This window comes from Aphanomyces astaci (assembly GCF_000520075.1).
Source record: "Aphanomyces astaci strain APO3 unplaced genomic scaffold supercont1.17, whole genome shotgun sequence".
Lineage (NCBI taxonomy): Eukaryota > Oomycota > Saprolegniomycetes > Saprolegniales > Verrucalvaceae > Aphanomyces > Aphanomyces astaci.
In genome coordinates, this window is record NW_009798280.1 from 239,691 (window position 1) to 264,865 (window position 25,175).

The following is a 25,175-nucleotide window of genomic DNA, read 5'->3' on the forward strand; positions in this document are numbered from 1 at the left end:
CAAGTTCATGGTAGTTATAGAAACAGACTTGTCCACACGCATTGACGCTCGAACTGCAAAATCACAATCCTCGTTACAACAAACCCACTTTCCAGTGATTTTGTTACGATACTTATGTGCTACACGAAAGCCTTGTTTCAAAGAAAATACATTTAATCTCTCACGCAGCAACACGAAACTTCCAAAATCATGAACCTTCACATTGTTGATCACGCTACCGACAATGTAGTCGTCGGAGGTGGCAGTGTCCTCCGTGAAATGCATCTCCATTGCAAGTAGCAAATACTCATGCGAAACAAACGATGTCATGTGAAGATAAAAAACGAAGTGATTGATCAACAACGACACCGGTTAAGCTCAAGTTAAGTACGGATAAATTCTGTGGCTGTGGATCCCCTTGGTGTGAAATTCTACTCTACTGATCTGTGCAACTAATGTGCAAGAATTTACGTATCCCGATGTTTATCCGGCGTTATTCAAATTCCCCGAGAACAGGTAGTTTTGGACCTGCAGCAGGGAATTCCTCGTATAAAGCGACCACTGTCCCGGCCTGTCAGAGTTGATGGACTAGTCGACATAAAGAATCTGAAACTGCGTCCGGATACTCGATTTCGTAAAATCCTTTATATCTCTGGATATAATTTTGGCATACAAATATCAAATCAAAATATATCCACTATCTGGGTTTATGAAATTTCGTGTTTCGTATCTCCAATTGTATCCGGCAGATATATTTCGTAAAACATACTATTAATAGTACTACGTATGTTGTAGTATATATTTCACAATGACTGGGACCAAATCAGTCGGCAGACAATCAAAGATCGACCAATCAAAACCCAGATCACTAAACAATCAATTTCACACTTCGACCAATTCAGCACCGAATTAGTGTGTGACTAGAATTAGTGTGATACCCGACGATCTTTACGTACAAAGTCAGGACAAAGAATCGATCGATAGATTTGGTGAATCAGCCCAAATGTCCAAATTTTGGGTAAAAGGACAATACTATGTACTTGCTGTACTGGTACAGTGTGTGTATGTTATGTACGGGTGTGTTAAGTGTGGTACTGTGAGTCTTGTCGACGTATTAATAGTAGCGCCGACTTATTCTGCTCATTCGATTGAGCACCCCACTCCAATTCCGAATCGACTTGACAATCTAGGTATGGGCGCTGTTCCCTGACACTTTTTGGGACCTTCGATGGAGGGGTTCTTTACTCCAAATTGCTATTATAATAGTGTTTCTTAAAGAGGAGAATTAATGCAGTTCGTAGAACTTAAAATCATGTCGAAAGTCGTATTAGTGTTGATGGAAAATGCCTTAAAAGAGTGGAATATCCGAAAATGACTTAAAAGAGTGGAATATCGGTTAACGTTAGGCTGAAAACAGTTCCGAGTTATCGGTCAAAAATTGCATCTGATTGGCTGAAAATTTCAGAGTGATTGTTTTCTGCCAATCATGCATCGTGGCACGGAACCAAGTTGTCACGGAACTGTGCCCATACTACTGTATACTGTATCTGTACTTCTATGGTCATGTGAGCTGTGATAGCATTGCTAGCAGTTCCATGGCTGTGGGTCGTGCTGTCCAATCTGGATGGAGGCATCGGGCCAAGATAACCTAGCCCATATGCGCCCATGTGAGATGACGAGAGATGCAACAGCACCAGCAGCACATTACCATGTCCATGGCAGGGATCGCCGTGGGAAAGTGAAGGGAGGAGGTTGAGGTTGGATGTGAACTCGAATACAAGCGCATGTTGTGCTGGAGCTCGTGTTTCGACGAAAACGACCCCATGGGGTGCCGCGTGAAGAGGCTTTGGTAGTAGATCACGCCGAGGGCCCACACGTCTGCCTTTTCGTACGTCGTACCGGCCTCGCAGCTGTCGGCTGTCGTCGGCAGCAGGTACCATTCGGGGGGCGCGTAGCTCGGCGACGCGTTCACCCCCACATCAATCGGATCGTATCTTGGTCGGGCGAGATGGAAGTCGGTGAGCTGGACGGTCACAGCCGACACGTCTTTGACTAACACGTTGCCGGGCTTCAAGTCTCCGTGGGCCATGTTGTTCTACAAGGAAGCACATGAGATACTGAGATAGAGATGTCCGACCGACCTCGTGCATGTAGGTCGTGGCTAGCGCGAGCTGATGCAGAATGTGTCGAGCGAGGAGCGGCGCGCACGGGCCATTCGTCTGGGAGTATATGCGTTCACACGATTGAGCCACGTCATGGGATACTGTATGTTGAACATACCTCTAGGTAATGGGCCAAGTCGCAGTTCATGCAGTCCATGGTCATGATGGCGTACTCGCGTTGGTGAAACGTGGTATGTGCGAGGGTGTGCACTGGCACGGCGTATCGACTCGAGTGCGCCGTCACGAGCTACGACAGCGTTATGTGACATGGTACGAAGGTGGGATGGCGAGCTACCTTGTGGTTGTCGAACTCGACGGTGGCGTTTTGGATGTTGGCGCTTAGCTTCACGGCCACCAACGAGTCTGTGGAGAAGCAGTGGGCCTGCCACACCTCCGACGACGCCCCGCGACCCAAGAGACGTCGTAGTTGCAGCGTGCCGTTGAGACACGGCAGAGTCGCGAACTCGGACTCTAAAGCATATGTGTAACTTAGATCGATGGAATCTCACTCGAACACGTACGATGCTGCAACAACACGTTCCGTTTGAGCTGAAGGAACCGAATCTTTGCTGCCTACATGCGCACGGTTAGCTTTCAATCCACGAAAGGAATCAACTACCTTGTGACTTCGTCGCTTGTTGGCAAGTCGCTCTTGAAGGTCCCGGACAGATTGTTCGTGCTCACTGCATGTGACAGGTTGCTGTAACACTTGGTCCATATACAGCTCCTCGATGTCCAGATCTCGTCGCTGTCGATCCACATCCTGACCAAGTGAGGTCATTTCACCCACCAAGAGTTGATGCTCCTGGAGGTAGACTGCGCGAAGACGCAACATGTCGGGATGCACGGTCACGCTCGTCGTCACTTGCTTGGAGAATGATGATGGCATGTCCTGATCGGGTGGCGCTTTGACGTGGTCAATGAAGACCTTGCTCTTGCTCGGTCCCTCGACCGTCCACATCTCGAGAATGTCGTCGTCAATCTCCATCGGGGCGATGGTGTTCCTGCTACTTACTGCCGCCAAAGTGATTTCTGAGTCACTAAAAGATCGCAATGCTTCTCTATCCGGATAAATTCGGACAGGAGTGGTTTTACTATTGGATTGGTCTAAAATAGTAAATTACTTGCAAATAAGCCAATCTAATTGGCTACTAGGATGGTCAAAACTTGTTATAACGGAATTCTATTGTTGTACATTCAAAAAACACAATCCGGATACCATGGCTTCAAAAATGTAACTGCAATACGGCCAATATTTCAATCACGTGCCGCCTTTCATGCATGGGGCTAAGGAGATGCAGGTCAATTGTGGCGGGGAGAACACATGAGGAAACTTGTCGCTTGATACATTCTGTCAACGGCATTCGTCGGTTCCCCACGTGAACGGCATGTTACAGGTTACTTTTGGCCATCTTATCCATGAACACGGCTTCTCGAACGGATCGCACCGCTGCCGACATGGATGGAAGAGCTTTGTGTCCTCCTGCCTTCAATATGTCCGACGTCATGTTGTACGTCAAGCCCCACAGAACAAAGTCGTGCACTGGTCGGGCGACTGCATCATCTGGAAGCCCATGGACACGACGTTCAGGGCGATCCAAGTAGATGCATGGAAAGTTGATATGTGTCATCGCCTTCAACGAGTCTCGTTGGGCCTACAATGGCGTCCCGAAGGCACGAATATGGACACCGTTCTGACCTCATCCACAGTCGCAGGAATATCGTCGACATTAGGCAAGATGTATTTGGTCGGAATCTGCAGCGTTTGGATTGGCGCGGTCACAAGGAAGTCGAGGTCAACCCAGAGCACGTCGGACACTTCCTTCGCTTGAAGGACAGGTTCAAAGGCAGCATCGTCACGACCGAGAAGGAAGACTAAAGTACATGCATCGGCGCAGTCAACAACGACGAATATGCAGATATGCAGACTAGAACTTACCAAATGGAGCGGCTACCGTGCGACCATAATACACCGGTCGATCATTCAGACGTCCCACGACGTGGGTTTCGTTGAGATGGAGACCGATTTCTTCATGCGTCTCACGGATTGCCGCGGCCAAGTCGGCCTCGCCTTCGTTCGTTCGTCCGCCAGGAAACGCCATGTGGCCGCTCCATGTATCCCGTGGATTTACCTTTCGTCGAATATACAACAGCTGCACTTTGTCTACGATCGGTACAGTACCATGTCAAGGCACGCGATCCATCACGACGTTTAGATTGGGACGAAGCGTGTACCACGTGGATCTAATGGAGAATGGCGGAATATTGCTGCGACGCTCGCGCGCTACGAGTAGGAACGTGTGCATCGCGTGCGTCTTTAAGTGGACTCTACCTTGGGCGACGCAATGAGCTTCGCTGGACGCTTGTTGAGACTCGACCGCAACACATCGATGAATCCCATGCTGAAAAAAGATCAAGGACAATGGGAGCGATAGTTTATCCGTACAGTAAAATTCTGAATTTACAAACATTCATTAAAAGCCAAATCCATGGAAGCCGTCGACGAATTCGTTCTCGAATACTGGGGTGATGATCCGCGTCATCACTCATAGATCAGGTGTTTTAACCAACACTCCGGATAAAAAGACACAGTTCTTTAAATCAGCCGTTCATCCCCAGAGTGAGCATTTTCACGTTTGGATTGGTCTGCAACATCCATCATGCACGTGTACGCGTCCTTGTTGCCAGAGCATGTGCGCAGTAAAGTGGATGCTCAAGAGCAGTTCCTGTTGCGTGACATCCAAGTACAGTCCCCTCCATCATGCATGAGGATATCTCTCGAACTCACGACATGGCTCCCTAGGAATTCCACACGCTGTTGCAAGGAGGTCACTTCGACAAGTTGGCGGGGCACCACTTCCGCACCGTGGAAACGTATTTCAAGCTCAAGTACACGCTGCCGCATGCGCTGTCCGTGAGCCTCAGCCATGGACTAATACAGTACGTGTTTTCGTTCCGTCCAGCCTTGGAGAAGCGCGTGAAGGCGTTGAACACCATCATGTTGGTGCTCAAGAAGACGCGGAAAGCGTTCTCGGACGCTTCCGAGCAAGCCAAGGTCGATTGGCATACTCCCTTGGATGAATGGGAAGCCAACTTTTACGCCTCTCCATTGCCGCTCCACAACGCGGCCGACGAGTACGTTTCCCAGTACAAGGCGGCACTGCTCAAGTTCCTCGCCAAAGCGCGTCCACACTACGCACTCGATGCGTCGCTCTGGACACACCTGAGTGCTGATTTTGCGCGCCCGAACGAAGAAGCGAGCTTGAAAGCTGCCGCGCAGCTGTCGTTGCTCTGGCCTGCCGGCGCCGACGCGTCGGCGCTCGTCGGCCCCTGGATCACGCTGTGGGGGAGCGTCAATTCGTTCTCGGAATGGGACTTCCACTGGCTGCGGCTGTTTGCGCGCGTTGTGAAGCACCAGCAGCGCCGCGAGACGTTCGACATCTCCCAGTGGGCGCCGCACTTGGAGTTTATACTGTCCAAGATCCAGCAAGCGTTCAACCTCCCGTCCGACTTGGGCGCGACGCCATCCAAAGGGAAATTTCCCACCGTCTTGGGTGGGTGGCACGGGGACAAATCCTCATTGTACTACGCATCCAAGTTGACTGTCGAGTTGCTTGAGGCATCGCAAACCACCCACACGTTGCTCCAGCAGTTGCTCAGCCTACTCACCCCGTTCTACCACCCGTCGAGCGCCGGCAACGCCGCCAGCGCCATCTCCGACTTTGTCTACTATGTATCTGCGTTCCTCTCGCTCCGCCTTGGACGCGATAAGGCACTCCATCGATCCCTGCTTCCCCATACATCGCTTGTAACAAAACTCGTCGACCTGAGCTTCCTTGGCTTGTACGCCAAGAGCCAAAGCGTGTCTTCGAAAGCCAGCTTTACCCTGCGCAACGCCATCGCCATCCTGCCGTCCGCGGCGCCGTCCATCGTGGAGAGAATCCTTCATGGACTCGATCCGTCCGCGGTCAACCAGACCCACCAAGCACCCAGCGCCATCTCGGCACTCACCGTGTGCGGCCCCGCGCTTCTCCGCGGCGACCTCTCATGGACAGACCCGTACCTGCCGCTGATTCTGCAGTGGACGCTCCCGGGCATCGACCCGAATGATGACGCCAAGACGAGTCGGACGCTGCAGCTGTACAGCGTGTGGCTCATGTACATGCCGGTGGCGGACGACACGTGGCGTCCTGCGCGGGCGTCGAGTGACGTGGCAGCGGCGCTGACAAGTGCCGCGAACGCCCAGCTGTATGCCCCACGACCCACCGCCTCTCCCGCCTCCGTCGACGCGTTGTGGCGCCTTGGGTCGAGTCTCGAGACATGGGTACTAGTGCTACTGGACCGATTGTTTTCGCTGTTTCGCCAGCAGGAAACCGAGTCGAGCAGTGCCAACGGTGACAAGGGCGGCGATACGTTTCAGATTGCACTGCATACGCAATTGGTGCTGCATCAGTTGTTTGTGCAGCTGTCGCCGCCGCTGTACAAGCTAGCGCTGCAGCGCGTCGTCGATTTTGTACAGTCGTCATCGATGGGCCTTGTTCCTGGCAAGGCCGTCGCCGGCCTCGTGCGCGCCGCCTCGGGCCCGGATCCGGAGCTCGCGATTCAAAAGCTGCTGCTGCCGGCAGCCGCCGCGGTTGTCCACCCGACGACGACCCCCGGGGACGCGCACCTACTCAGCCACCTCCGAGTCGTGGACGGCGTCGTCCAACGCGCCACCGGCACATCCTTGGTACCCCACAGCGCGCTGCTTCGCCGCGTGTTGGCGGTTGCAACCGGCCACCGCAACCCAAAGGTGGTCAAAGTGGGCTGCAAAATCCTGCGGCACACACTGACTCGGCTCACGAGTACGTACCAGCCGGACCATTCGCGGTCGCTGCCGCCCGCCGCGTGGACGGACGGCGTCGAGTGCGGCGGGTTGTCGAGTTTGTATATTGGCGTGACCAGTTCATGGGGCGATGTGGGCCTGGTGTGGCATGAACCGTCCGAGGCCGAGCTCTTGTTTGCCGCCGACTTGCTCGATGTGTTTGTCGTGGAGGCGGGTACCGCGTTGCTAGTTGGGACACCGGATGACACCAACTCGACCATGACATGGCGCACAGCGTTGCGGGGTATTTTGCACGCCGTCCGCGGGGCCAAAGGCATCTTGTGGGATCGCCTTGTTGTTAAAACTAAGACTACATCGGATGGCCCTTCGCCGATGCTGATGCAACCGATCGAAGCCATCGAGTCGACGTTGGCGCGTCACCCCGCAGTGATCGACTCGCTCTTGGCGCTGCGTGTAAACCTGCTACAGACCCTCCACCGCGTCGCAGCGATTTGGACCGATGCGTCGATGGTGGTAGAAGACCCGCGCCGGACCAAGGGTCTGCGCTACATTGTCCGCATCCTGTCGCCGCTGCTGCATCCGCGCGACGCCGCCCCGCCAGCCAATACCCACCTGTATGCAAAATGGCGCAAACTGAGCGCGCGGGACGTGGCGTCGGCCGCGCTCCATCTCAAGAAACCCAAAACGCTGGCGTCGATTCCGCTGTGGCCGCGGCGGATGATGCAAGACCGCGTGCAGGTGCTGTGTTCGGCCCTCTTGACCACAGGAAGCTTCGAGTGGAGTCGCGCGATCCGATCGCATCCCGACTGGTTTGCCACGCCGGATCTGTACGCCGACGTGGTGGTCGGTAGCTTGAACGACCTGCTGACCCTCGCCCTTGCCGACGACTCCAAGACCCGCCAGGTGGCCCAAGCAGCCCTCGATGGCGGCGTGCTCGCGCGGTACAGTCCGTGGCTCGAGGCACGGCTGCCGTTCCTCATACAAGTGGTGCACACATCAACCAACAAGGACCAGGTGACGGGGGCGCTGCATGTTCTGCAGCTGGGGCGGTCGCTGCACACGGTGTGGCGGCGCTGGAGTGTCATGCAGCAGCTCCTGGTCGCACTGTGTCATGCGAGCGAGCCGAAACTTCGCCAGTGGAGCCCCGACGACCAGATCAAGACGCAAACCCGCGCGCTAAAAGTGTTTTTCCTGGTTCTGCACACGCGGCGCGACGCCGCGGACGCCCGGACCGTCGGCATCGAGCCATTGGTCTCGCTCGAGATGCAACAGTCGCACTGGCGCCATCAGCTCATGCACTTGGCCTGCTTATTGCCGTGGATTCGCCAAGACAAGACGGCCGACGTGAATCGGCGCCTGATTTGGCCCGTGGTGCTCGGGGCTGTGCGGAGCGACGTGCCGCAGCTGCAGCACTTTGGACGGATTTTACTCTCGCGCCTGTTGAAAGCAACGACGATAGGACAAGGCGAGCCCGTGCCCGAGCTCGTGTTTGCCCCCGATACGTTGCAGGCGCTGGCTAAGGACATGGTTGCCAACCACAAGAGTGTTACCGCCGACGGACACGCTGACACGGCGCGGTGGTCGCTTGGCGTCGGCGAACTGTTTGAACTGGTGCAACACGAGCGGTTTCCGCCCTTATATGCGACATCGTTTGGCCAGCTGGCCAAGGACAATATCCTTCGCCATCATGTGATGCTGGTGCAGCGACTGGCGCGACATGCCGCGGCCCAAGGCATCGACCTCGCGGCGCGGTGGCCCCTCGACACACTCGTGGCGAACACGTCCGACGAACGCCGCGCGGCGCTGTGCACGGCCGGCGAGATCCTCGTGGGATTGGCCACGTCATCGACTTCTTCGTTTGGGCTCGGGTGGCTGCAGACGATTCTGCCTAAACTGAGCGTTCCGTACGCGACCGACTGGCACGACGTGGTGCTGCTGCTCACACATCACGTTCCGACGTTGCCATGGGTACCCGATCTCATCGAGTACGTGCTGAGTCAGGTGGAGGTGTCGTTTCAGTCGGGGGATGCCGCCGACGGGAACTCGACGGATGGCGTCGGCCAAGTGCGGTGGTTGATGCTGGTGCAGCCGCTGCTGCTACTCCCGCCCGCACTGGCGACGCCCAGTGTGCTCGCGCGCATGTGGACGGTCGCGGCTGCGGGCCTCTCGCACCCGTACGAGTCGGTTAGAGAACAAGTCGGCGCGGTGCTGTACAAGCTCGTACTTGCTTCTACTTCTTCCATGTTGGAAAAGCTCGTCCAGGGGATGACGGATGGGGTGGCGGCGGCGACGGGCGTCGTGGAGCCTGCCGAACTGAATGCGCGCAAGACGCTGCTCCATGTGATAGCCACGTACATCCACAAGGGCGACTCGGCGCACGTGTCCGCCGCCGTCCTCCCGTTGCTGTCGGTCGTGTTGGACACGCAGTCGTACCCGGATCCGGACGTAGCGCGATCGGCGCGCGCGGTAGTGGACGCGCTTGCCAATAAACTCCGCGTCCAACACGAAGACACGTTTACGGCGGTGCTGACGGGACTCGAGGCCGCTTTGGTGGCGTCGTGGCGTACGCGGGGGGCTGCGCTCCGGTTCATCACGGTGCTCAACTTTCACCATGGACTGCGGCGCTGGTCTAAGCCGCGGCTCCAGCGGCTGATCGTGTCCTGCTTGGCGGACGACAAGCGCGACGTTCAGGAGACTGCGCAGTACGCCCTCCGGAGCTTCGTCCGGACGCTGGACGACGAGGACGTCGCCTCCCTCGCGACGACGTTCCGCGAATCGGTGGCGGCGGCGCGCAAAGCCCGCGCGACCAAACAAAAGCAGCTCAAGCGGCACCGCATCCTCGTAGCCCGCCGCGGCCCCGACTGGGAAGTCTCGGCCAAGGCACTCGAGGCGCTGGAAGGAGCCACTGACGAGATGGCCATGGATGCGCGCACGGTGGACGGGTGCTACGGCATGGGCGCACTCGTGCTGGCGTACCCGTACTCGGTGCCGGCGTTCGTACCCGCGGTGGTGGAGGAGCTGTCGCTGCACCTGCATGTGACCGGCAAGGGCCGCCTCTCCAATGTGCCCGAGATGGTCAAGGCGGTGCTGCTCGAGTTCAAGCGTACACACCAAGACAGCTGGCACCAAGACAAGCTCGCGTTTACACCGTCGCAGCTCGATGCGATCCAAGACAGCTTGATCTCGCCGCATTATTATTCGTAGGAAAATATTATAATAGAAAACGTGGTACTACCGTATAGTGTATATGTATTGCGACAGGTGATATTTCACAACCAGCCGACACTCGTTCTCAAAATTTTGTTACTCCATTGCGTCATACAAATTTGAAGGATAGTCACAAGTAAATATCAGTTATTACAAGAAAGTAATCAGTTATTACAGGTGTCGCAATAGATTAATCCGTCGCAATGCATATACACTATACGGTATAATACAGTAGTAACCGGTAGTCCATACTAAGGAACACTAATTTCAGTCACACACTATCTCGGTGTGTTGTATTGGCCGAAGATTAGTTTTGATTGGCCACTTGATATGTGCTCTGGGTTTTGATTGGTCATTCGAGTGTCTGTCGATTTGGTTATACTGGTCACTCGATTGAGCAATTTCGAATCGACTTGGCAAAATGTGCGACTAATTGAGAGTCATGTGGGAACATGTGTGGGATATGTAGCTGCGATGATGGTCGTAGGACAGACATACGCAGGATGCTTGTGTCTTGGCTTAGGGGGCGATTTGATGGGAGATGATGTTACGACCGAACACTGCTCAGTGAGCAGGCCACGACCACATGTATACTGCACGATGCAGGATGGTTGGTGATCTGTTGGCATGAGCGGGGGTGACGTTATGGTGTGTTATACGAATGGCGATACTATTCTGTTGGACGCACAGACGACGACGGGAGCTTCGGAATGTGGCTGGTTAGCCTTCCTGCGAGCACAGCACCTTGAACGAGCACAAGAGCTTGTCGTCCACGACCAGCATCCCGCCGGCGTTGTCGAATTCGTTGCAATAGTTGGGCGCCGAGAAGATCGTCACGAGTTTGCGGCCAGCAAAGAACTCGTACCCGTCCGACACGACCTACATTCCGCACTGGTCACAATCGAACCTAATGGAGAGACGAACTTGGTGCGCGCGGCAGACGAGGTCGAGGTCGTGCGTCTCGAGAAACTGCTCGACGACGTCCGCGCCAAAGATGTAGGACACGCCGCGGTCGCTCTCGGTCCACCCGTGGCTCTCGGCGTCCGGATCCGCCCACAGGAGGTCGCACAGCAGCCCCTCGTCCGGAATGTCGGTCGGCCGGCGGATGTTTTTGATCTGGTCCATCTTGTACAAATCGGGCGACAACCCGCCGTGCATGCAAAAGATCTATCTCCATGGTCTCCATTATGCGTATACATGCGCGCAGCGGACGAACCTTGTCCGCCACGACCGCGGCCACGGGCATGCAGTTGAAACAATCGGCAAACGTCCGCCATAGCTTGACGTTGAACCGGCGCTTGCACTCGTCGTAAAACCCTGTTCATTGTCACCACCAGTATGCTTGGTTGGTTTGGGGAAGGTTACCGTATATCCGATTGATGGACGCGCACTCGTGGTTGCCGCGCAGGAGCGACATCCGCGTCGGGTACTTAACCTTGTACGCAAAGAGCAGGCAGATCGTCTCGATGCTTTGCATGGCGCGGTCCACGTAGTCTCCCAGGAACAAGTAGTTTTTGTCATCTGGAAACCCGCCGATCTCAAACAGCCGCAGCAGGTCCGCGTACTGGCCGTGGGTGTCGCCGCAAATGTTGATGGGTGCGTTCAGTTCGAGCAGCATGGGCTGGCAGAGAAAGATCTACGGGGTTCGGCATCACAAGGATGATGAATGTATGGATGACGACATGAGGAAGGTCGGTACGCACGGAGCGACAGCACCGACACAACGCGTTGATCTCGTCAATGTCCAGGTCGGTCACTTCGGTCTGCACGGGCTTGTCCTGCACACGCAGCAGCTTGGCGATGACGTTGTCCACCCACTTGATGTCTTCGTCCATGATGAGGAGGAGACGAGGTTTGGTGGGGGTTCCTACGCGAAACGACACTTCCCACCGTGCGATCTATTCTTAGGCACGCCATTTAGTACATTACGCAACCGTCGCTCTAGGGGCGATATTGCGTACACAGAATACAGACGTACTGCTCATGTATCTGTCTGTAGGTAGTGTAGAGACCTCTCGAGACTTGGTCGTGGTTGCGTGTAACGCCAACGCAGCAACTGGCGCAGCAACTGGCACTTGAAAGGACGCGGGTCTTGGAAGTCTCATGCGTACAGCATGTGTTCTCGTCAAAGAGTCGCGTGTTGATTGCGACGAGTGTATACGTAGATGTGACTGCCCGTTGACCAAACAACGTTGTCGAGTCAACAAGGCTCGCTGGCTTATCCCTTGCACGTATCATCATGTAACTAGCATGCATGCTACATGGTCGGGATGGGCTAGCCGATGGATTTCTCTATCGACCATTCCATAGCCTTCCTTGTAGCATTGCGTCCTTCTTTGCTATACTCATCACCGCCCTGCATGCCCATCCACCGCTACACTTCCGAGCATTGCTACATGTCAGGCTTCGGACATAATATATCTTTGAGATAATAATCTAGATAAGATAGCAAAAATAATCTATTTCTTATGTGACGTTGGATCTAATTATCTATTTTCGGTGTCGGTAGATATCGATAATCTATTTTCAAATTTCGTCCAATTATCCCCATTCGACATTTACACTTATGGAACACACTACAAAGCAGCTCTGTTCCTTCTACTTCGTCGCTCTCGACGACACAACGTTCAAGTGCAAGGTGTGTGGAACCAAGCGAACAAAAGCAAAATCAGCTGGGTACTCCAACTTGACGAGCCACCTCGATAAAAAACACCCCGACTACCTTGCCCAATTCGAGGCCTCGCAGGCACTGCTCGTGGGGACACTTCACCAGCATGGTTTTGTCGACGCCAAGGCGACCAACCTGCACGCCTGGGTGCAGTGGATTGTTGAGCGCAACCAACCCTTTTCGGAGGTTGAGAACCCCTTAACACGCAATATGTCACGGCTGACCCCCATTTGCGTTAAGACGTTAAAGGCTGCTATGGACAAGGTCACACGTAATGTGGAGGCCAAAATCGCTGCAGAACTCCCCGATGTCTTTGGGCTTTGTATTGACGGGTGGACCGACGGCTCGAAGCACTTTTGCGCGATCTTCGCAACGTACGCTGTGGCCAATGTGCGCCATACACCTCTGCTCGCAATGTCGCCTCTCTTGACGCCCGACAGCATGGATGCCGACGCTCACATCGCTTTCATCGAGGAAACACTTGGCCTCTATGGCAAAGAGCTGTCAAATCTCGCCTTTGTCACTGGCGACAATTGTTCTACCAACGTCTCTATGGCGACTAAAATGGGCGTTCCTCTTGTCGGGTGCTACTCGCACAAATTCAACTTGGCCATGAAGGCATTCTTGTTGCCGTACGAAAGCGACCTGTTATCCATACACGCAATCATGAAGAGGCTTGGTCGACTCCGCCCAGCTGGTGAACTTACGCGCTTCACTGACTTATTGCCAATTTGTCGAAACGTAACGCGGTGGTCATCGACATTTCAAATGGTCCAACGCTATCTAGCGCTGTTACCATTTTTACCGGAGGTCTCAGGGGTGAGAGATCTGTTGTTGCTCAGCGGACAGAATACTCGTGTGAAAAAGCTCTTCTTTGTGCTTGAGCAATTCGAAAGCGTGACAAAACAACTCCAAGTGGAAGATCTTGACATGGCGGATGCAAGGACCATGTTTCATGGACTACACTGTCGACACCCAACGTTGCCATATCTGGCTTTGAACGCGGAGATCCACCACTATCCTAACTTTGACAATGGTGTGGCGAAGGTGTTGTCGTTACGCGAAGACGAGCTGACTACTGCTGAGAAGGCTGCATTGGTCATGTTCCTGTTGGACCCTGACAGTGTTGCAGAACCCAGCACGCCGTTGAGCTACGCGGACGAACTTTTGGCTCCAAAACGTCGCCGAATGGGACCAACAGCAAGCAAGTACTGCTGCTTGAAGTTTGTCCTTCCAACGAGCAACTTGGTCGAACGGCTCTTCAGCGTCGCGAAGTACATCTTGACAGACCATAGAAAGCACATGCATCCGGTGAATTTCGAGATGATCATATTCCTTCGCGCGAATACATCGTATTGGAATGTTTACTCCCTCATGTAATAATATACTACAGTATTTGAACAATTATCGATATGTTGCATTAGAAAACAATTATTTATTATCGAGGTCGTCGAATATCGTGAAATCTATTGGCTGAGGCGGCATTTTAGATAGTCGCAATAAATATATTATTTCGGAAGCCTGCATGTACATGTACAGTATGAGTTTGAAATTTTGGAAAGCAGTTATCCGGATAACGCGAATACCCATGGACGAATATCCCCACTTTCCATTCTCCATTTATCGACGCGCCAACCTTCACGACGTCTGTCGCCGCGCCGCCTTGGACATGTTTGGCCTCCACGATCTTCATCAGCAGATCATTGCGATCGTGCTCGTTGTCATGCTCTCCATGGACGCCATCAAGTACGTCTGGAATGGTCTTGCTGTCGTTGTTTGACTAATTTGTTGTAATCTCTATAGTCCAGTGAAAGCCGTGTGTACGATTGTCGGCGTCGATCCGTCCGTCGTTGGATGGCTGCACATCTTGCTTCTCCTCGGGTTGCTGTACAGCAACGCGTCGGACGTGCTGTACTTTTGCATCCGCGTGTTTCTTACGAGCATCACCTCGATCTTCTTCAAGAGCATTGAAATCGTCGGCAAAGACAACATTCCCCTCGACGGGCCCGTCATTTTCACGGGAAACCATTCCAACCAATTCGTCGACGGCTTGATTGTGCTCATGAATTGCTACCGAAAGGTACCGTCCGTCTATCACGCCACACCGCATCTATCTTGTAGACGCATCACCAGTCTGTCTCATCGTCCACGTCTAGGTAGGGTTCATCATTGCTGAGAAATCCATGCATCGTCCCGTCATCGGATCGCTCGCCAAGGCCGTGGGGTGCATTCCATTCACGCGTCCCCAAGACGAAGTCATCCAGGGCAAAGGGACCGTGCTCATGGACGACGCGGCGCCGCCCGGGTCGTTCGTCCTCATCGGTCAAGACACGCACTTCACGACCCAATTGAGCGCCGGCGACCAAGTCCGCGCCAACGGAACGACGGTCAAGGACTCTGGCGAGCCCGTGAGGGTGGCTTCGGTCGTCGACGACACGCACGCCGTCCTGTCGGCGCCGCTTGCCGACATGCACGGCAACGTCCTTGGCACTTCCCCCGCGACCTTTGGCATTTTCAAAAAGGTCAACCAAACGGCATCGCTATCCGAAGTCAACAAAGCGCTCCAGCGCGGCCAGTGCGTCGGCATTTTCCCCGAGGGCGGGTCCCACGACCGGACGGACCTGCTGCCGCTCAAGGCCGGCGTCGCGCTCATGGCGTTCAGCGCCAAGCAGAGCCTCAACCTGACCGTGCCAATCGTTCCCGTCGGACTCAACTACTTTCGCGGCCACAAGTTTCGCGGCCGCGTGGTCGTCGAGTTTGGCACGCCCATCACAGTCACCAACGACAAGCTGGACGAGTACAACGCGGACAAGCGCAAGGCATGCAACGCCCTCCTCAACGAAGTCCAAGATGGCATGCGCAGTGTGATCGTAGCGACGCCCGACCACAACGTCCTCCAGGGCGTGTACACTGCCCGACGGCTGTACCAGCAGGCCGGCATCAAGTGGAGCCCCAAGGTTACGCAGGACCTCAACCGCCGGTTCGCGGAAGGCTACAAGATCCTCCAGGACAAGCCGGACGTGGCGAGTCTCGCCGCCAAGCTCGGCGAGTACCGGCGCACGCTCAAGCAGCTCGGGCTCCCCGACCACCAGGTGCCGTACGTGGCATTCGTCACCGTCCACGACGCGCTCGCGTCCGCCATGTACGGCGCCGTCATCTTTGCGCTGGCGTCGATCCCGTCCTTCGTGCTGAATGCGCCCGTGGGCTTAGTCGCGCGGTACGTCGCCGCGGCCGAGCAGACCAAGGCACTTGCCGGCTCGAACGTCAAGATCGCGGCGCGGGACGTGGTTCTGTCCAAGAAGATCTCGTTTTCGGTGGTGGCGGTGCCCGTGCTGTGGCTGGGGTACGCGCTGCTCATGTTCGCCTTCACGGACTGGAGCGCGTCCAACATTGGGCTCGTGACCCTGTCGTTCCCGTTGTGTTCGTACTTTGGCGTGCGGAGCGTCGAGGCTGGCATCGTCGAGATGCGGACGCTGCGCCCGCTGCTCAACCGACTGCGGCCCGAGTCCAAGCGCATCCAGGACGAACTCCCCCTCCGACGCATGCACCTCCAAAAGGAAGTGCGCCAGATTGTGAAAAAGTACGCGCACGAGTTGGGTCCGCTCGCGGCGTCGGCGCCCGTCGACTGGGCCGCCTTCATGCACACCCACGTCAAGCACGAACGAGATGACGAAGACGCAAGGCAGGGGGGGAACGCCACACACGAGAAGAAACGTGTCTAGCAGTAGGAAGGATGTCTGACGAACGTTTCACAATTAGGACTAGGAATCGATCGATCATGAACAATAATGCAGTGGGCTACGTAAACCAGTATACGAGTAGATTCGACGCACATCAAAGATACATACAGTAGTTGCGCGGAAGACGCGTATGCCGGCATTCTTGTTTGTGTGGATGGACATGTGCAACCGCAGTTGTTGTGCGTCATCATGGACCCGTCGGACATGTATGTGAACGCAAGCAGCGACGTGTGTGCCGTGCTGCAAGAGAAGACTTCATGGGTCTGTCTAGACGGATCGCAGGAGTGCTCTGTAGATGGAGGGCGTTTAGATCCATTCGTGGGAATCTACGGACGGACGGAGCATGAGCTACGCGGCCTTAGGGAGCGCTGCGGCTGCTTCAACACGATTTTGATTGGCGGCTGGGGGATAGGGTTGCGGGTACTTTTGTCGAACAGGAAATATCCCAACAAAGCAACGAGAAATGGGAATTTCCTTCCTTGTCATTGATTGCATCGTTGAAATAATATTGGAATATTTTAATCTTCCTTGTTATTTGTAAGATCTATTTATTATATGTCCCTGGCCCTCACGTCGGGAGTGGGATTCGTGGGAGGAAAAGTTCCCAAGGCTGTTCATTTGAATTTAGAATGGGTTTGAAATTGGCGTCAATTCAAACTTCTCCGTGGAAGGCCCAGGCTGGACTTGGACGGCGGCGGCAACATGGGTGGGTTGAATGATTTCTCGGTGCAGGTGACGGTGCTGTGGCTGCTCATGATGTTGTCCATGGACGCCCTCAAGTACGTCCTCCCTTGATATGCCGTGTGTGCTGACATGCGGCACGTACGTAGTCCGGTGAAGGCGATCTCGAGCTTCCTTGCCGTGGACAGCACCATCTTCGGGTGGCTGAACTTTGTCGTGCTCGTGGGTGTGCTGTATCACAACTTGTCGGACGTGATCTACTTTTGCGTTCGCGTGTTCCTCAACAGCGTGCTGTCCATCTTCTTCAAGAGCATTGAAATCGTCGGCAAGGACAACATTCCCCTCGACGGACCCGTCATCTTTACCGGGAACCACACCAATCAGTTCGTCGACGGCATTGTCGTCATGATGAACTCGTTCCGAAAGGTTTATTTCCCCATTATCATCCTTCAACTCATTTTTGTGTTGATATCTTTCCATTAGGTCGGCTTCCTCACGGCCGAAAAATCCATGAAGCTCCCCGTGGTCGGCCACATTGCCAAGGCCATGGGGTGTCTGCCGATCGTACGTCCACAAGACGCCGTCGTGACGGGCGTCGGGCGAGTGTACATGGACTCGTCTTCCACCGAGTCACACGTCCTTATGGGCGAAGGCACGTCGTTCACGCGCGACATCGGCCCTGGCGACCAAGTGCGCGCGAACGGCAAAGTCGTCAAGGACTCTGGCGCCCCCGTCAAGGTCGAAACCGTCCTGGACGACACGCACCTCGTGCTGGCATCTCCCCTCGTCGACCGCGCTGGTGCCGTCGTCACGAGTGCGACGGCGTTTGGCATTTTCAAAAAGGTCGACCAGAGCACGACCTTCACCGAGGTGTACACGGCGCTCAAGCGCGGCCAGTGCGTCGGCATCTTCCCCGAGGGCGGTTCCCACGACCGGACGGACTTGCTGCCGCTCAAGGCCGGCGTCGCGCTCATGGCGTTCGGTGCCAAGGACCAGTACCACATCACGGTGCCGGTGGTTCCCGTCGGACTCAACTACTTTCGCGGCCATCGGTTCCGTGGGCGCGTCGTGATCGAGTTTGGCGCGCCCATCGCCGTCACCAACGAAAACATGGACGAGTACAAGGCGGACAAGCGCAAAGCGTGCAACGCGTTCCTGAGCGCCGTGGAGGAAGGCATGCGCAGCGTGATTGTGACCGCGCCTGACTACAACGTCCTCCAGCTCGTGTACACCGCCAGACGGCTGTGGCAACCCTCCGGCGTCAAGCTCACCCCCAAAGACACGCAGGATCTCAACCGCCGGTTCGCAGAGGCTTACAAGGTCCTGTCGGACGTGACCGTCGCGCAGGATGACCTCGCGCAGCTTGGCCTCAAGCTGGACGAGTACCGCAAGAGCCTCACCCTCATGGGACTCAAGGACCATCAGGTGCCGCACATCGCGTGGTGGAGCCTCCACGATGTGCTCGCGTCCGCCATCTACGGCCTCGTCATCTTTGCGCTGGCGTCGATCCCGTCCTTCGTGCTCAATGCACCCGTGGGTTTAGTCGCGCGGTATGTGGCGCGCGCAGAACAGACCAAGGCGCTCGCCGGGTCGAACGTCAAGATCGCGGCGCGGGACGTGATCCTGTCCAAGAAGATCTCGTTCTCAATGGTCGCCGTGCCGTCGCTGTGGCTGTCGTACGCGGTCCTTGCGATCGTCGTCACGGATTGGCGCTGGAGCAGCATTTTCCTCCTCACCGCTTCGTTCCCGCTATTTTCGTACTTTGGCGTCCGATCGGTACTGTTTGGTTGATGAGAACAATGAAGGGGGGACTCATGTGGTTGTACGTACATAGGTGGAAGCAGGGATCATCGAACTCAAGACGCTGCGTCCGTTGTACTACCGACTGCAACCCAAGTACCGAAAAATACAGGACGAATTGCCGCAACGCCGCGCACGCCTGCAGATGGAAGTGCGCATGTTCGTCAAGAAATACGCATCACTCCTTGGTCCTTTGGCAGAATCCACGCCGATGGACTGGTCGGCGTACATGCATTTGCGCCATGGGAAGGGAGGTGTCGAGGAAAACGACGAGCCTGTCCCCGAGACACCGACGATCACCACGGAGCACGACCTCAGCGGCTTTCTCCGCGCGCACAAGACACCATCTATGATCAACCTCGGCAGCTTGGACATGGAAGGCGGCGCAGCTTCGTCGTTGACGCCGAATTCTCCCCTAGAGAGCAAGAAGGTTGTCTAGATTTTGAATGGGAATTGGTCAGTATCCGGATGTTCGTGTCCATGTTGGGTATTTAAAAGGATTTAAAACATGTGTTGCCCATTCGTACATACAATGATGAAATGAAAATTGGCCGTATTATTTTTAAATTCTTTTAAAAAAAGACATTTCCAGAACGTGGGAATCTTTATCCGGACAATTGTACTTCAGCGACGATTGCCATTTTGCGACGAGACAACCGACGAACCAACGCGATGTCGGCGCCTGTCGATGCTTCTCCGCCTACGACGATGCGCGTGAACCTCAAGTTCATTGACGAAGAAGCGATAGCCATGATTGTGGACCGCGGCATCAGCATCGCCGACTTGAAAGCTCAAATCATGCGACCCACGGGCACCGCCGTGGAGAGACAACGCCTCATTTACAAAGGCAAGGTGATGCGGGATCACATGCATCTGCACAACTACAACTTTATGGACGGCGACACCGTGCATGTGGTCGTCAACCCGCCTCGATCGACACCCACCACGACGTCGTCATCGCCCGCTCAACCGTCGTCACTCCCACCTACGCCCACCCCACGTGACAACCCCCTTGCCGTTCGTTCCACAAACCAGGAGCAGCAACCCCACACACACGCACCCCGTGCGTTGATGGCAGTGGAATTTACCGCTTCCCCGACGATCCAGCGTGGTCGACATCGGTCTTTGTCCAGAGAACAGGCTGTCAACGCCCTTGCCCTACAAGGCACGCGGCTTCGTCAAGCGGCGGAGCGTATGTCGCGCGCCCTTCCGTCTTCGTCGTCGATTTCTCCCTACGAACATGCTTCCAACGACTTTATCAACGCGGTGGTGTCGCTGTCTCGGCAAGTCGCGTCCGTTGCGGAGACGCTCCGCCCGCTCTTGGCTTACCCGGCCGAGGACCTGGCGAACGATCCCGCGACGCGGCACTCTGTCGCAGACACGTTGAACCTCCTCGAGCAGCTGGAAGAGTTTGTGTCGTCCGTTCGAGACGCCGTCCACAACGACACGGCGACGACCGTCGTGCACATGATGAACCACGACAACAACCCGTCCGCCATGAACGTCATGATGACGCTGTTGCAAGCAGTGGGCAGCGCCGTGCGAGGAGTGACGACGACGACTCAACCGGCGGAACAAGTTGCCGCTGGTTCCTTCTCGCCAGTGCCGCCATCAACGCATGCTCCACTTAGCGACGCCCGCTCGTCCCTTCTTGGAACCGACGCCACTCCGCTCTCCGCTTTGATGGATGTGGTACGTCGGTGTGTGGATGTGACTCACTCTTTTGTCGGGGGATCGAAATCTTGATTTGACTCACATTGATTTGTAGGTATTTCAACAGATGCAGACGTTCTACGTGTCGGCGCAGGACGCCGCGCGTCCCTTGCATGAGATGCCCGACGAATTCCTCGAGATTGTGCACCAACCATTGCGACACGTGCTTCGAACGGCGTTGGGGTTTGCAGACAACGACGTAAGTTGGGCGAGCACTTTTGATACTTTTTTTTATCTTGTATGTTTGGAGACCAGAAATATCCCAGAGACCATTGGAGACCAGAAATATCCCTGAATATATGAGTTTTATATTATATTTTGATATATATATATACTTTTATATTATATTTTGATATATATATATACTTTTATATTATATTTTGATATATATATATATAGTTTTATATTATATTTTGATATACATATATATAGTTTTATATTATATTTTGATATATATATTATACTAATATGTGTCTAGGTCGAGCCATTGCAGTTGCGCAAACGAGTCAAAGCGTGGGCCAAGGCAGCGTCGCGTCAGTACGATGTGCTGCTGGTACATTGATATATATCTGCGTCACAATGTATATATATATATTGATTTATATAGATAGATATATTGTGATACAACTCATTTGGCGGGAACTGACAGTTGTGTACGTAGCGACAGGCAATGGGCGCCGTGCATCAAAACAGTCGCGTATGGACGGACGAGACGAGGCACACGCCCTGGTTCATTTCCCTGGCTGATCTGGTCTTGGCCACCAGTTCTTCCTCGCATTTTGCAGCCAGCCTTCGGTATGAGCATTGTGCTTGAAGCTTATTTAGGAACCAAGAATCGCGGAATATGACGGTGACTTTATAGGCAATGGGGTCGTCGCGGGCTGAGTTTGTTGCTGCACGAGGTGGTTGCTGGCACCGCCACGGACGACGAGCATGTGGAGGATGGGCTGGCGCTGGCTGTGGTTGGTCATATAGCGCACACAGTAAGTTGTGTATCGAAACACATTGTCTTTATGCACTGTATGGAGTTGTGAAATATAAGGGATGGGCTGATTTGTTGACTGATTTGTAGACGACGGACGTGGCCCGCGACCGAGGGGCGGTGGACGACGCGGGACTAAGCGCCGTTCGACACGTCGTTCTGTCGGTGGCTCGTGAGAATTTGGAGGCGCTGGCGGGTCGCGTGACGTCGGCCGTCCATGCGCCCTGACGCCACACGATGGCGAGGACATGCTAGTATATATCGGTAGCCCAGTAGTAGTACTAGTAGTAGTAGGAAGTAATATAAAGAAATGCAAGTGTATCATGCAGACTCCACCACGGAGCAATTTCACACTGTAGCATGTACTTGGTGTTCTCTCGAGAATTTGGGGCACATGTATTTCCAATGGGTCCAGCTGGAAATAAAAGTGGAGTTATTGTAATTATCAACTAGGACATTGGTGGGCACAAGTTACAACAGCAGCATGTCTTCGCGGGGCCTCATAGTACACCACCAACCCCTCCGTAGCCGCCATCCACCGTAGCCACCATTTTCACCACGGAAGCCCCCTTGGTACGAATGGCATCCGCCACGTCCACCATACAAACTGTCGGAGCCCTCCGTGTGTGCGTGCCTCCACGCCCCCCAACGTCCTCGGTGTCATGGGAATTCACCAAAAGCGGACTGGGCCGCTGAGCTGGCCAGATGCTGGGCACTCACCAAGACGATTAGTCAAGCAACAGCGAGCAACGTCATCACAGTGGGAAGAAGACGGTGCAATAGAGATGGTGGTTGAAGCAGCTATGACGCAGCGTGGTCATGTACATTGATGGTTGTTTTCGTGGCTATGAGAGCCAATATCTGTCGACGACGGCTCTCTCGCTGTTAACAGTCAAATAGCGTCAGACTTGATGGTGAAGCATGGAATCGATCGACTGGATTGGCTAATCGAATTACTTTTGTGAGGCTTTGATTGGTTCGTTACGTAAAATCGAGCTAGAGCTTAACCAATTAGAAATCAGCAATTTCGCGACCGTACGACGGCTGTGGACCATCCCACAAATTCCAATGTAGTGCGAATGACGGTCGCTGGTTTATATCTACTTGCCAAGGTTTTGCCATTATTGTCAATTTTACTCGTTCAGAGGAAGATGGCGGTGCAGTCGGTGGCTTCTCCCGTTGAGTTGCGTGATGAGGCCGCTCAGGGAGCTTCGTGCGTGACGACGTCGACGTGCCAGATCTGCTTGGAAGCGTCGGACACGGTGGTGTTAGCACTGTGTGGTCCAACTTGTCCTGCCATCGTGTGCTCCACTTGCATCCAAGAGTACCTCGAGGTCCAGCAAAAGTCCCTTCCTGCCGGAGTTCTTTCGACGGTCGCATGTCCGATATGCTTGATTCCCGTCGCGTTCGAGCGATGGCGAAGTGTGGGCTCCTCCGAGGCCTGTATTCACACAGTCGACAACATCCAACTGCAACTCGCTGCGTCGTGCGATGTCCTGTGCCCTTCGTGCCACGCCATCAATAACGTCTTGCCTCCTTGCAAGTACCAGAGCGGGTACGACGACAGCCTTCGTTTTGACCAACGAGAGGCATTGGCCCAATTCTGTCGCTACGAATTGACGATTTCAGAGCTGTGGCCTAACATTCAATCCGCCTCCCACGACCAGCTTCTTCAGTACATTTCCCATCGTGTCCAAGACGTCGAGCGCCGCGCCTCGCTGTTCCTTCGCATGATGCGGTCACATCCGTTCATTACGTCGACATGCTGCAATGCCAGGCTATGCTTTACGTGCAAAACGCGAGAGCATCACGACGGGGTGTCGTGCGAGGCCTCGATGATGCTCAACGACATGGGGCAATGCCCCAACTGCCAGATCACACTTGTCAAGGGCGACGGGTGCGACTACGTGTATTGCTTTTGCAAGTTTGGCTTTAGCTGGTCGTGGGGCTTGATGTGGTTCAAATTCAGCCAAGCCCCCATTACGGCCAAGGCGCGGCTCCGCCAAGTGTTTGTGCGGTACCTGTATCGCCGCCGCTTTCAACGCCAGGTGCTAGTGTCCATGGTGCTTCGCATTCAAGTGACGAAGTACCGACGGCTGTACGTAGCCATTTGCGCGTTTCTCCGCATGCGAAGGTGGAGAAGGCGGCTGTACGCGGTCATCCTCGACTGCGTAGCCACAGTCACGCTGATCGAGATTCAAAGCCATCGTAAGCCGTTTCTATGCGTGTGCGAGTACCTTCGACGCCAAATGTGGCGGCGGCGGCTCGTGACCAACGTGCTCACAAGTCCAGCCTTCCACGACGCCATTGGAGAACGACGTAACGCACATTGCATCAACATTATGACCACCCAAAGTCATGCCATTCGAGGCCCCATGGAACGGTTGAAGACAAAGATGATCGATGGCCTGTATCGACGACGAATGGATGCCGTCATGGTGGCCATCACGACCAAGGCTTCGTGGATTGCGTACTGGGCGACCGTGACGGAGGAAGACCAGGTCGCGCTGGATGACGACATGCATAGCTACTTGGACATCATGGGCGACTTTGACATCTAAGTACTGTACGTCGTGTTCAATAAGTGTACATGCAGCATACTGTACATCATTTACCACCCCCTGGGAACCACAACTGCGATGGCACAAGTCATCATATCGTGGCCAGTTGGTCTTGGTTGCTACTGACCAGGCTACAATCAACATGACGACAGGGCATGAGTACCTGGCAGTAGTATGGGATCGACAGGTATGCTTGAAGTGGTACAACGATATGACGTGGCATGTTCTCGTAACACCATATGTGTTCGTGTCCAAATATCCCACGTATAAAAGCACGGTTGTTGCGTTTGGAATCGTACGAACGGTACTAGTATATGACTGTTCATCAAAGCCACCCATGATGTCCATCAATCACGCTATGCATGTCGTCGACCAGCGCGACCTGATATTCCGCTGTCACGGTCGCCGAGTAACTGTCCCAATTCGACTTGGTCGTGACGGCCACGCCGACAGCGTCGAGAACGCGATCCATGCGCCGGCGGTACACGGCGCAGATCATGCGTGTCCACAGCGAGTGCATGCATATTCGAATTTCTAGTTGGTGGAGCGTTGTGTGGATGCAGTGCACCTCTCGTCGTTTGCGTATGGCGCTTTGGAAGGCTGGACTTGTGAGCACGTTCTGGAAGAGGTGCACACGTGTCGCCATGCTTGGCGGTGCGGGCGCATTTTGGTCGTGACGAGGCAGTCAACGAGCATGCGCTGGTGGCGGCGTCGGCGCACGAACTGCAGAAACACGCACTGGAGCTGTGACTTGATCGCGGATAGGGTCTTCCTGAATTAAAAACTCTTCACTCCTTCGTGTCAGTAAAACAGATACCCGCAAAAGCACGTGACTAGGCTACATCCGTCGCCCATGA

The 25,175-nt window shown here is 54.5% G+C and overlaps 9 protein-coding genes across 25 annotated transcripts; 5 read left to right on the top strand and 4 right to left on the bottom strand.

The window, feature by feature from the left end:
• Positions 1-1,351: 1,351 nt before the first annotated feature.
• Positions 1,352-3,167, bottom strand: H257_07928. 2 transcript variants are annotated; one of them, XM_009833630.1, is made up of 7 exons: positions 2,761-3,167; positions 2,663-2,714; positions 2,437-2,612; positions 2,260-2,388; positions 2,121-2,198; positions 1,688-2,074; positions 1,352-1,627 (listed from the first exon to the last, which is right to left on the bottom strand). In XM_009833630.1, exons 1-7 carry the CDS (start codon positions 3,127-3,129, stop codon positions 1,541-1,543), a joined length of 1,278 nt encoding a protein of 425 aa, XP_009831932.1. In that variant the 5' UTR covers positions 3,130-3,167; the 3' UTR covers positions 1,352-1,540. The 2 variants fall into 2 exon arrangements, with proteins under 2 accessions (XP_009831932.1, XP_009831931.1); XM_009833629.1 differs by having other exon boundaries at positions 1,688-2,198.
• A 285-nt stretch (positions 3,168-3,452) lies between these two features.
• Positions 3,453-4,553, bottom strand: H257_07929 (hypothetical protein). 4 transcript variants are annotated; one of them, XM_009833633.1, is made up of 5 exons: positions 4,474-4,553; positions 4,377-4,425; positions 4,081-4,305; positions 3,841-4,016; positions 3,453-3,796 (listed from the first exon to the last, which is right to left on the bottom strand). In XM_009833633.1, the coding sequence occupies exons 1-5, from the start codon at positions 4,540-4,542 to the stop codon at positions 3,533-3,535; spliced, it is 783 nt and encodes a 260-aa protein (XP_009831935.1). In that variant the 5' UTR covers positions 4,543-4,553; the 3' UTR covers positions 3,453-3,532. The 4 variants fall into 4 exon arrangements, with proteins under 4 accessions (XP_009831935.1, XP_009831934.1, XP_009831936.1 ...); XM_009833632.1 differs by having other exon boundaries at positions 4,081-4,273; positions 4,324-4,425; XM_009833634.1 differs by having other exon boundaries at positions 3,453-4,016.
• A 228-nt stretch (positions 4,554-4,781) lies between these two features.
• H257_07930 (hypothetical protein) lies at positions 4,782-10,207 on the top strand. The gene is made up of 2 exons (XM_009833635.1): positions 4,782-4,885; positions 4,945-10,207. Exons 1-2 carry the CDS (start codon positions 4,802-4,804, stop codon positions 10,168-10,170), a joined length of 5,310 nt encoding a protein of 1,769 aa, XP_009831937.1. The 5' UTR covers positions 4,782-4,801; the 3' UTR covers positions 10,171-10,207.
• Positions 10,208-10,694: 487 nt separating this feature from the next.
• H257_07931 (hypothetical protein) lies at positions 10,695-12,075 on the bottom strand. 4 transcript variants are annotated; one of them, XM_009833638.1, is made up of 5 exons: positions 11,877-12,075; positions 11,539-11,809; positions 11,390-11,490; positions 11,098-11,340; positions 10,695-11,052 (listed from the first exon to the last, which is right to left on the bottom strand). In XM_009833638.1, exons 1-5 carry the CDS (start codon positions 12,006-12,008, stop codon positions 10,894-10,896), a joined length of 906 nt encoding a protein of 301 aa, XP_009831940.1. In that variant the 5' UTR covers positions 12,009-12,075; the 3' UTR covers positions 10,695-10,893. The 4 variants fall into 4 exon arrangements, with proteins under 4 accessions (XP_009831940.1, XP_009831939.1, XP_009831938.1 ...); XM_009833637.1 differs by having other exon boundaries at positions 10,695-11,340; XM_009833636.1 differs by having other exon boundaries at positions 11,539-12,075.
• Positions 12,076-14,429: 2,354 nt separating this feature from the next.
• Positions 14,430-16,670, top strand: H257_07932 (hypothetical protein; the record flags this gene model as incomplete). Its single annotated transcript, XM_009833640.1, has 3 exons — positions 14,430-14,587; positions 14,645-14,921; positions 14,998-16,670. 3 exons carry the CDS (start codon positions 14,430-14,432, stop codon positions 16,561-16,563), a joined length of 2,001 nt encoding a protein of 666 aa, XP_009831942.1. The 3' UTR covers positions 16,564-16,670.
• Positions 16,671-17,188: 518 nt separating this feature from the next.
• H257_07933 lies at positions 17,189-19,586 on the top strand. 2 transcript variants are annotated; one of them, XM_009833642.1, is made up of 4 exons: positions 17,189-17,360; positions 17,412-17,688; positions 17,746-19,038; positions 19,097-19,586. In XM_009833642.1, exons 1-4 carry the CDS (start codon positions 17,284-17,286, stop codon positions 19,499-19,501), a joined length of 2,052 nt encoding a protein of 683 aa, XP_009831944.1. In that variant the 5' UTR covers positions 17,189-17,283; the 3' UTR covers positions 19,502-19,586. The 2 variants fall into 2 exon arrangements, with proteins under 2 accessions (XP_009831944.1, XP_009831943.1); XM_009833641.1 differs by having other exon boundaries at positions 17,412-19,038.
• Positions 19,587-19,712: 126 nt separating this feature from the next.
• Positions 19,713-22,110, top strand: H257_07934 (hypothetical protein). 9 transcript variants are annotated; one of them, XM_009833645.1, is made up of 6 exons: positions 19,713-20,754; positions 20,831-20,974; positions 21,254-21,328; positions 21,437-21,570; positions 21,638-21,758; positions 21,848-22,110. In XM_009833645.1, the coding sequence occupies exons 1-6, from the start codon at positions 19,735-19,737 to the stop codon at positions 21,983-21,985; spliced, it is 1,632 nt and encodes a 543-aa protein (XP_009831947.1). In that variant the 5' UTR covers positions 19,713-19,734; the 3' UTR covers positions 21,986-22,110. The 9 variants fall into 9 exon arrangements, with proteins under 9 accessions (XP_009831947.1, XP_009831953.1, XP_009831948.1 ...); XM_009833651.1 differs by having other exon boundaries at positions 21,254-21,570; XM_009833646.1 differs by having other exon boundaries at positions 21,437-21,758.
• A 786-nt stretch (positions 22,111-22,896) lies between these two features.
• H257_07935 (hypothetical protein) lies at positions 22,897-24,399 on the top strand. The gene has a single exon (XM_009833652.1). It carries the CDS (start codon positions 22,909-22,911, stop codon positions 24,316-24,318), a length of 1,410 nt encoding a protein of 469 aa, XP_009831954.1. The 5' UTR covers positions 22,897-22,908; the 3' UTR covers positions 24,319-24,399.
• Positions 24,400-24,643: 244 nt separating this feature from the next.
• On the bottom strand, positions 24,644-24,964 carry H257_07936 (hypothetical protein; the record flags this gene model as incomplete). The annotated part of the gene is made up of 1 exon (XM_009833653.1): positions 24,644-24,964. One exon carries the CDS (start codon positions 24,962-24,964, stop codon positions 24,644-24,646), a length of 321 nt encoding a protein of 106 aa, XP_009831955.1.
• Between the last annotated feature and the right edge of the window lie 211 nt (positions 24,965-25,175).

Coding starts and splice junctions, on each gene's coding strand:
- H257_07934 (XM_009833645.1), top strand. CDS start 19,735: ATGTCGGCGCCTGTCGATGCTTCTCCGCCTACGACGATGCGCGTGAAC. Junction 21,571..21,637: donor CATTTTGCAGCCAGCCTTCG/GTATGAGCATTG, acceptor GTGACTTTATAG/GCAATGGGGTCGTCGCGGGC. Junction 21,759..21,847: donor TTGGTCATATAGCGCACACA/GTAAGTTGTGTA, acceptor ACTGATTTGTAG/ACGACGGACGTGGCCCGCGA.
- H257_07931 (XM_009833638.1), bottom strand. CDS start 12,008: ATGGACGAAGACATCAAGTGGGTGGACAACGTCATCGCCAAGCTGCTG. Junction 11,491..11,538: donor GTCCATCAATCGGATATACG/GTAACCTTCCCC, acceptor GACAATGAACAG/GGTTTTACGACGAGTGCAAG. Junction 11,053..11,097: donor TCGTCTGCCGCGCGCACCAA/GTTCGTCTCTCC, acceptor TGCGGAATGTAG/GTCGTGTCGGACGGGTACGA.
- H257_07929 (XM_009833633.1), bottom strand. CDS start 4,542: ATGGGATTCATCGATGTGTTGCGGTCGAGTCTCAACAAGCGTCCAGCG. Junction 4,306..4,376: donor TTCTCCATTAGATCCACGTG/GTACACGCTTCG, acceptor TACCGATCGTAG/ACAAAGTGCAGCTGTTGTAT. Junction 4,017..4,080: donor CACGGTAGCCGCTCCATTTG/GTAAGTTCTAGT, acceptor CATGTACTTTAG/TCTTCCTTCTCGGTCGTGAC.
- H257_07928 (XM_009833630.1), bottom strand. CDS start 3,129: ATGGAGATTGACGACGACATTCTCGAGATGTGGACGGTCGAGGGACCG. Junction 2,613..2,662: donor GAACGTGTTGTTGCAGCATC/GTACGTGTTCGA, acceptor CATATGCTTTAG/AGTCCGAGTTCGCGACTCTG. Junction 1,628..1,687: donor CGATCCCTGCCATGGACATG/GTAATGTGCTGC, acceptor CATATGGGCTAG/GTTATCTTGGCCCGATGCCT.
- H257_07930 (XM_009833635.1), top strand. CDS start 4,802: ATGCACGTGTACGCGTCCTTGTTGCCAGAGCATGTGCGCAGTAAAGTG. Junction 4,886..4,944: donor TCCTGTTGCGTGACATCCAA/GTACAGTCCCCT, acceptor ATGGCTCCCTAG/GAATTCCACACGCTGTTGCA.
- H257_07933 (XM_009833642.1), top strand. CDS start 17,284: ATGGGTGGGTTGAATGATTTCTCGGTGCAGGTGACGGTGCTGTGGCTG. Junction 17,361..17,411: donor TTGTCCATGGACGCCCTCAA/GTACGTCCTCCC, acceptor GCACGTACGTAG/TCCGGTGAAGGCGATCTCGA. Junction 17,689..17,745: donor TGATGAACTCGTTCCGAAAG/GTTTATTTCCCC, acceptor TCTTTCCATTAG/GTCGGCTTCCTCACGGCCGA.
- H257_07935 (XM_009833652.1), top strand. CDS start 22,909: ATGGCGGTGCAGTCGGTGGCTTCTCCCGTTGAGTTGCGTGATGAGGCC.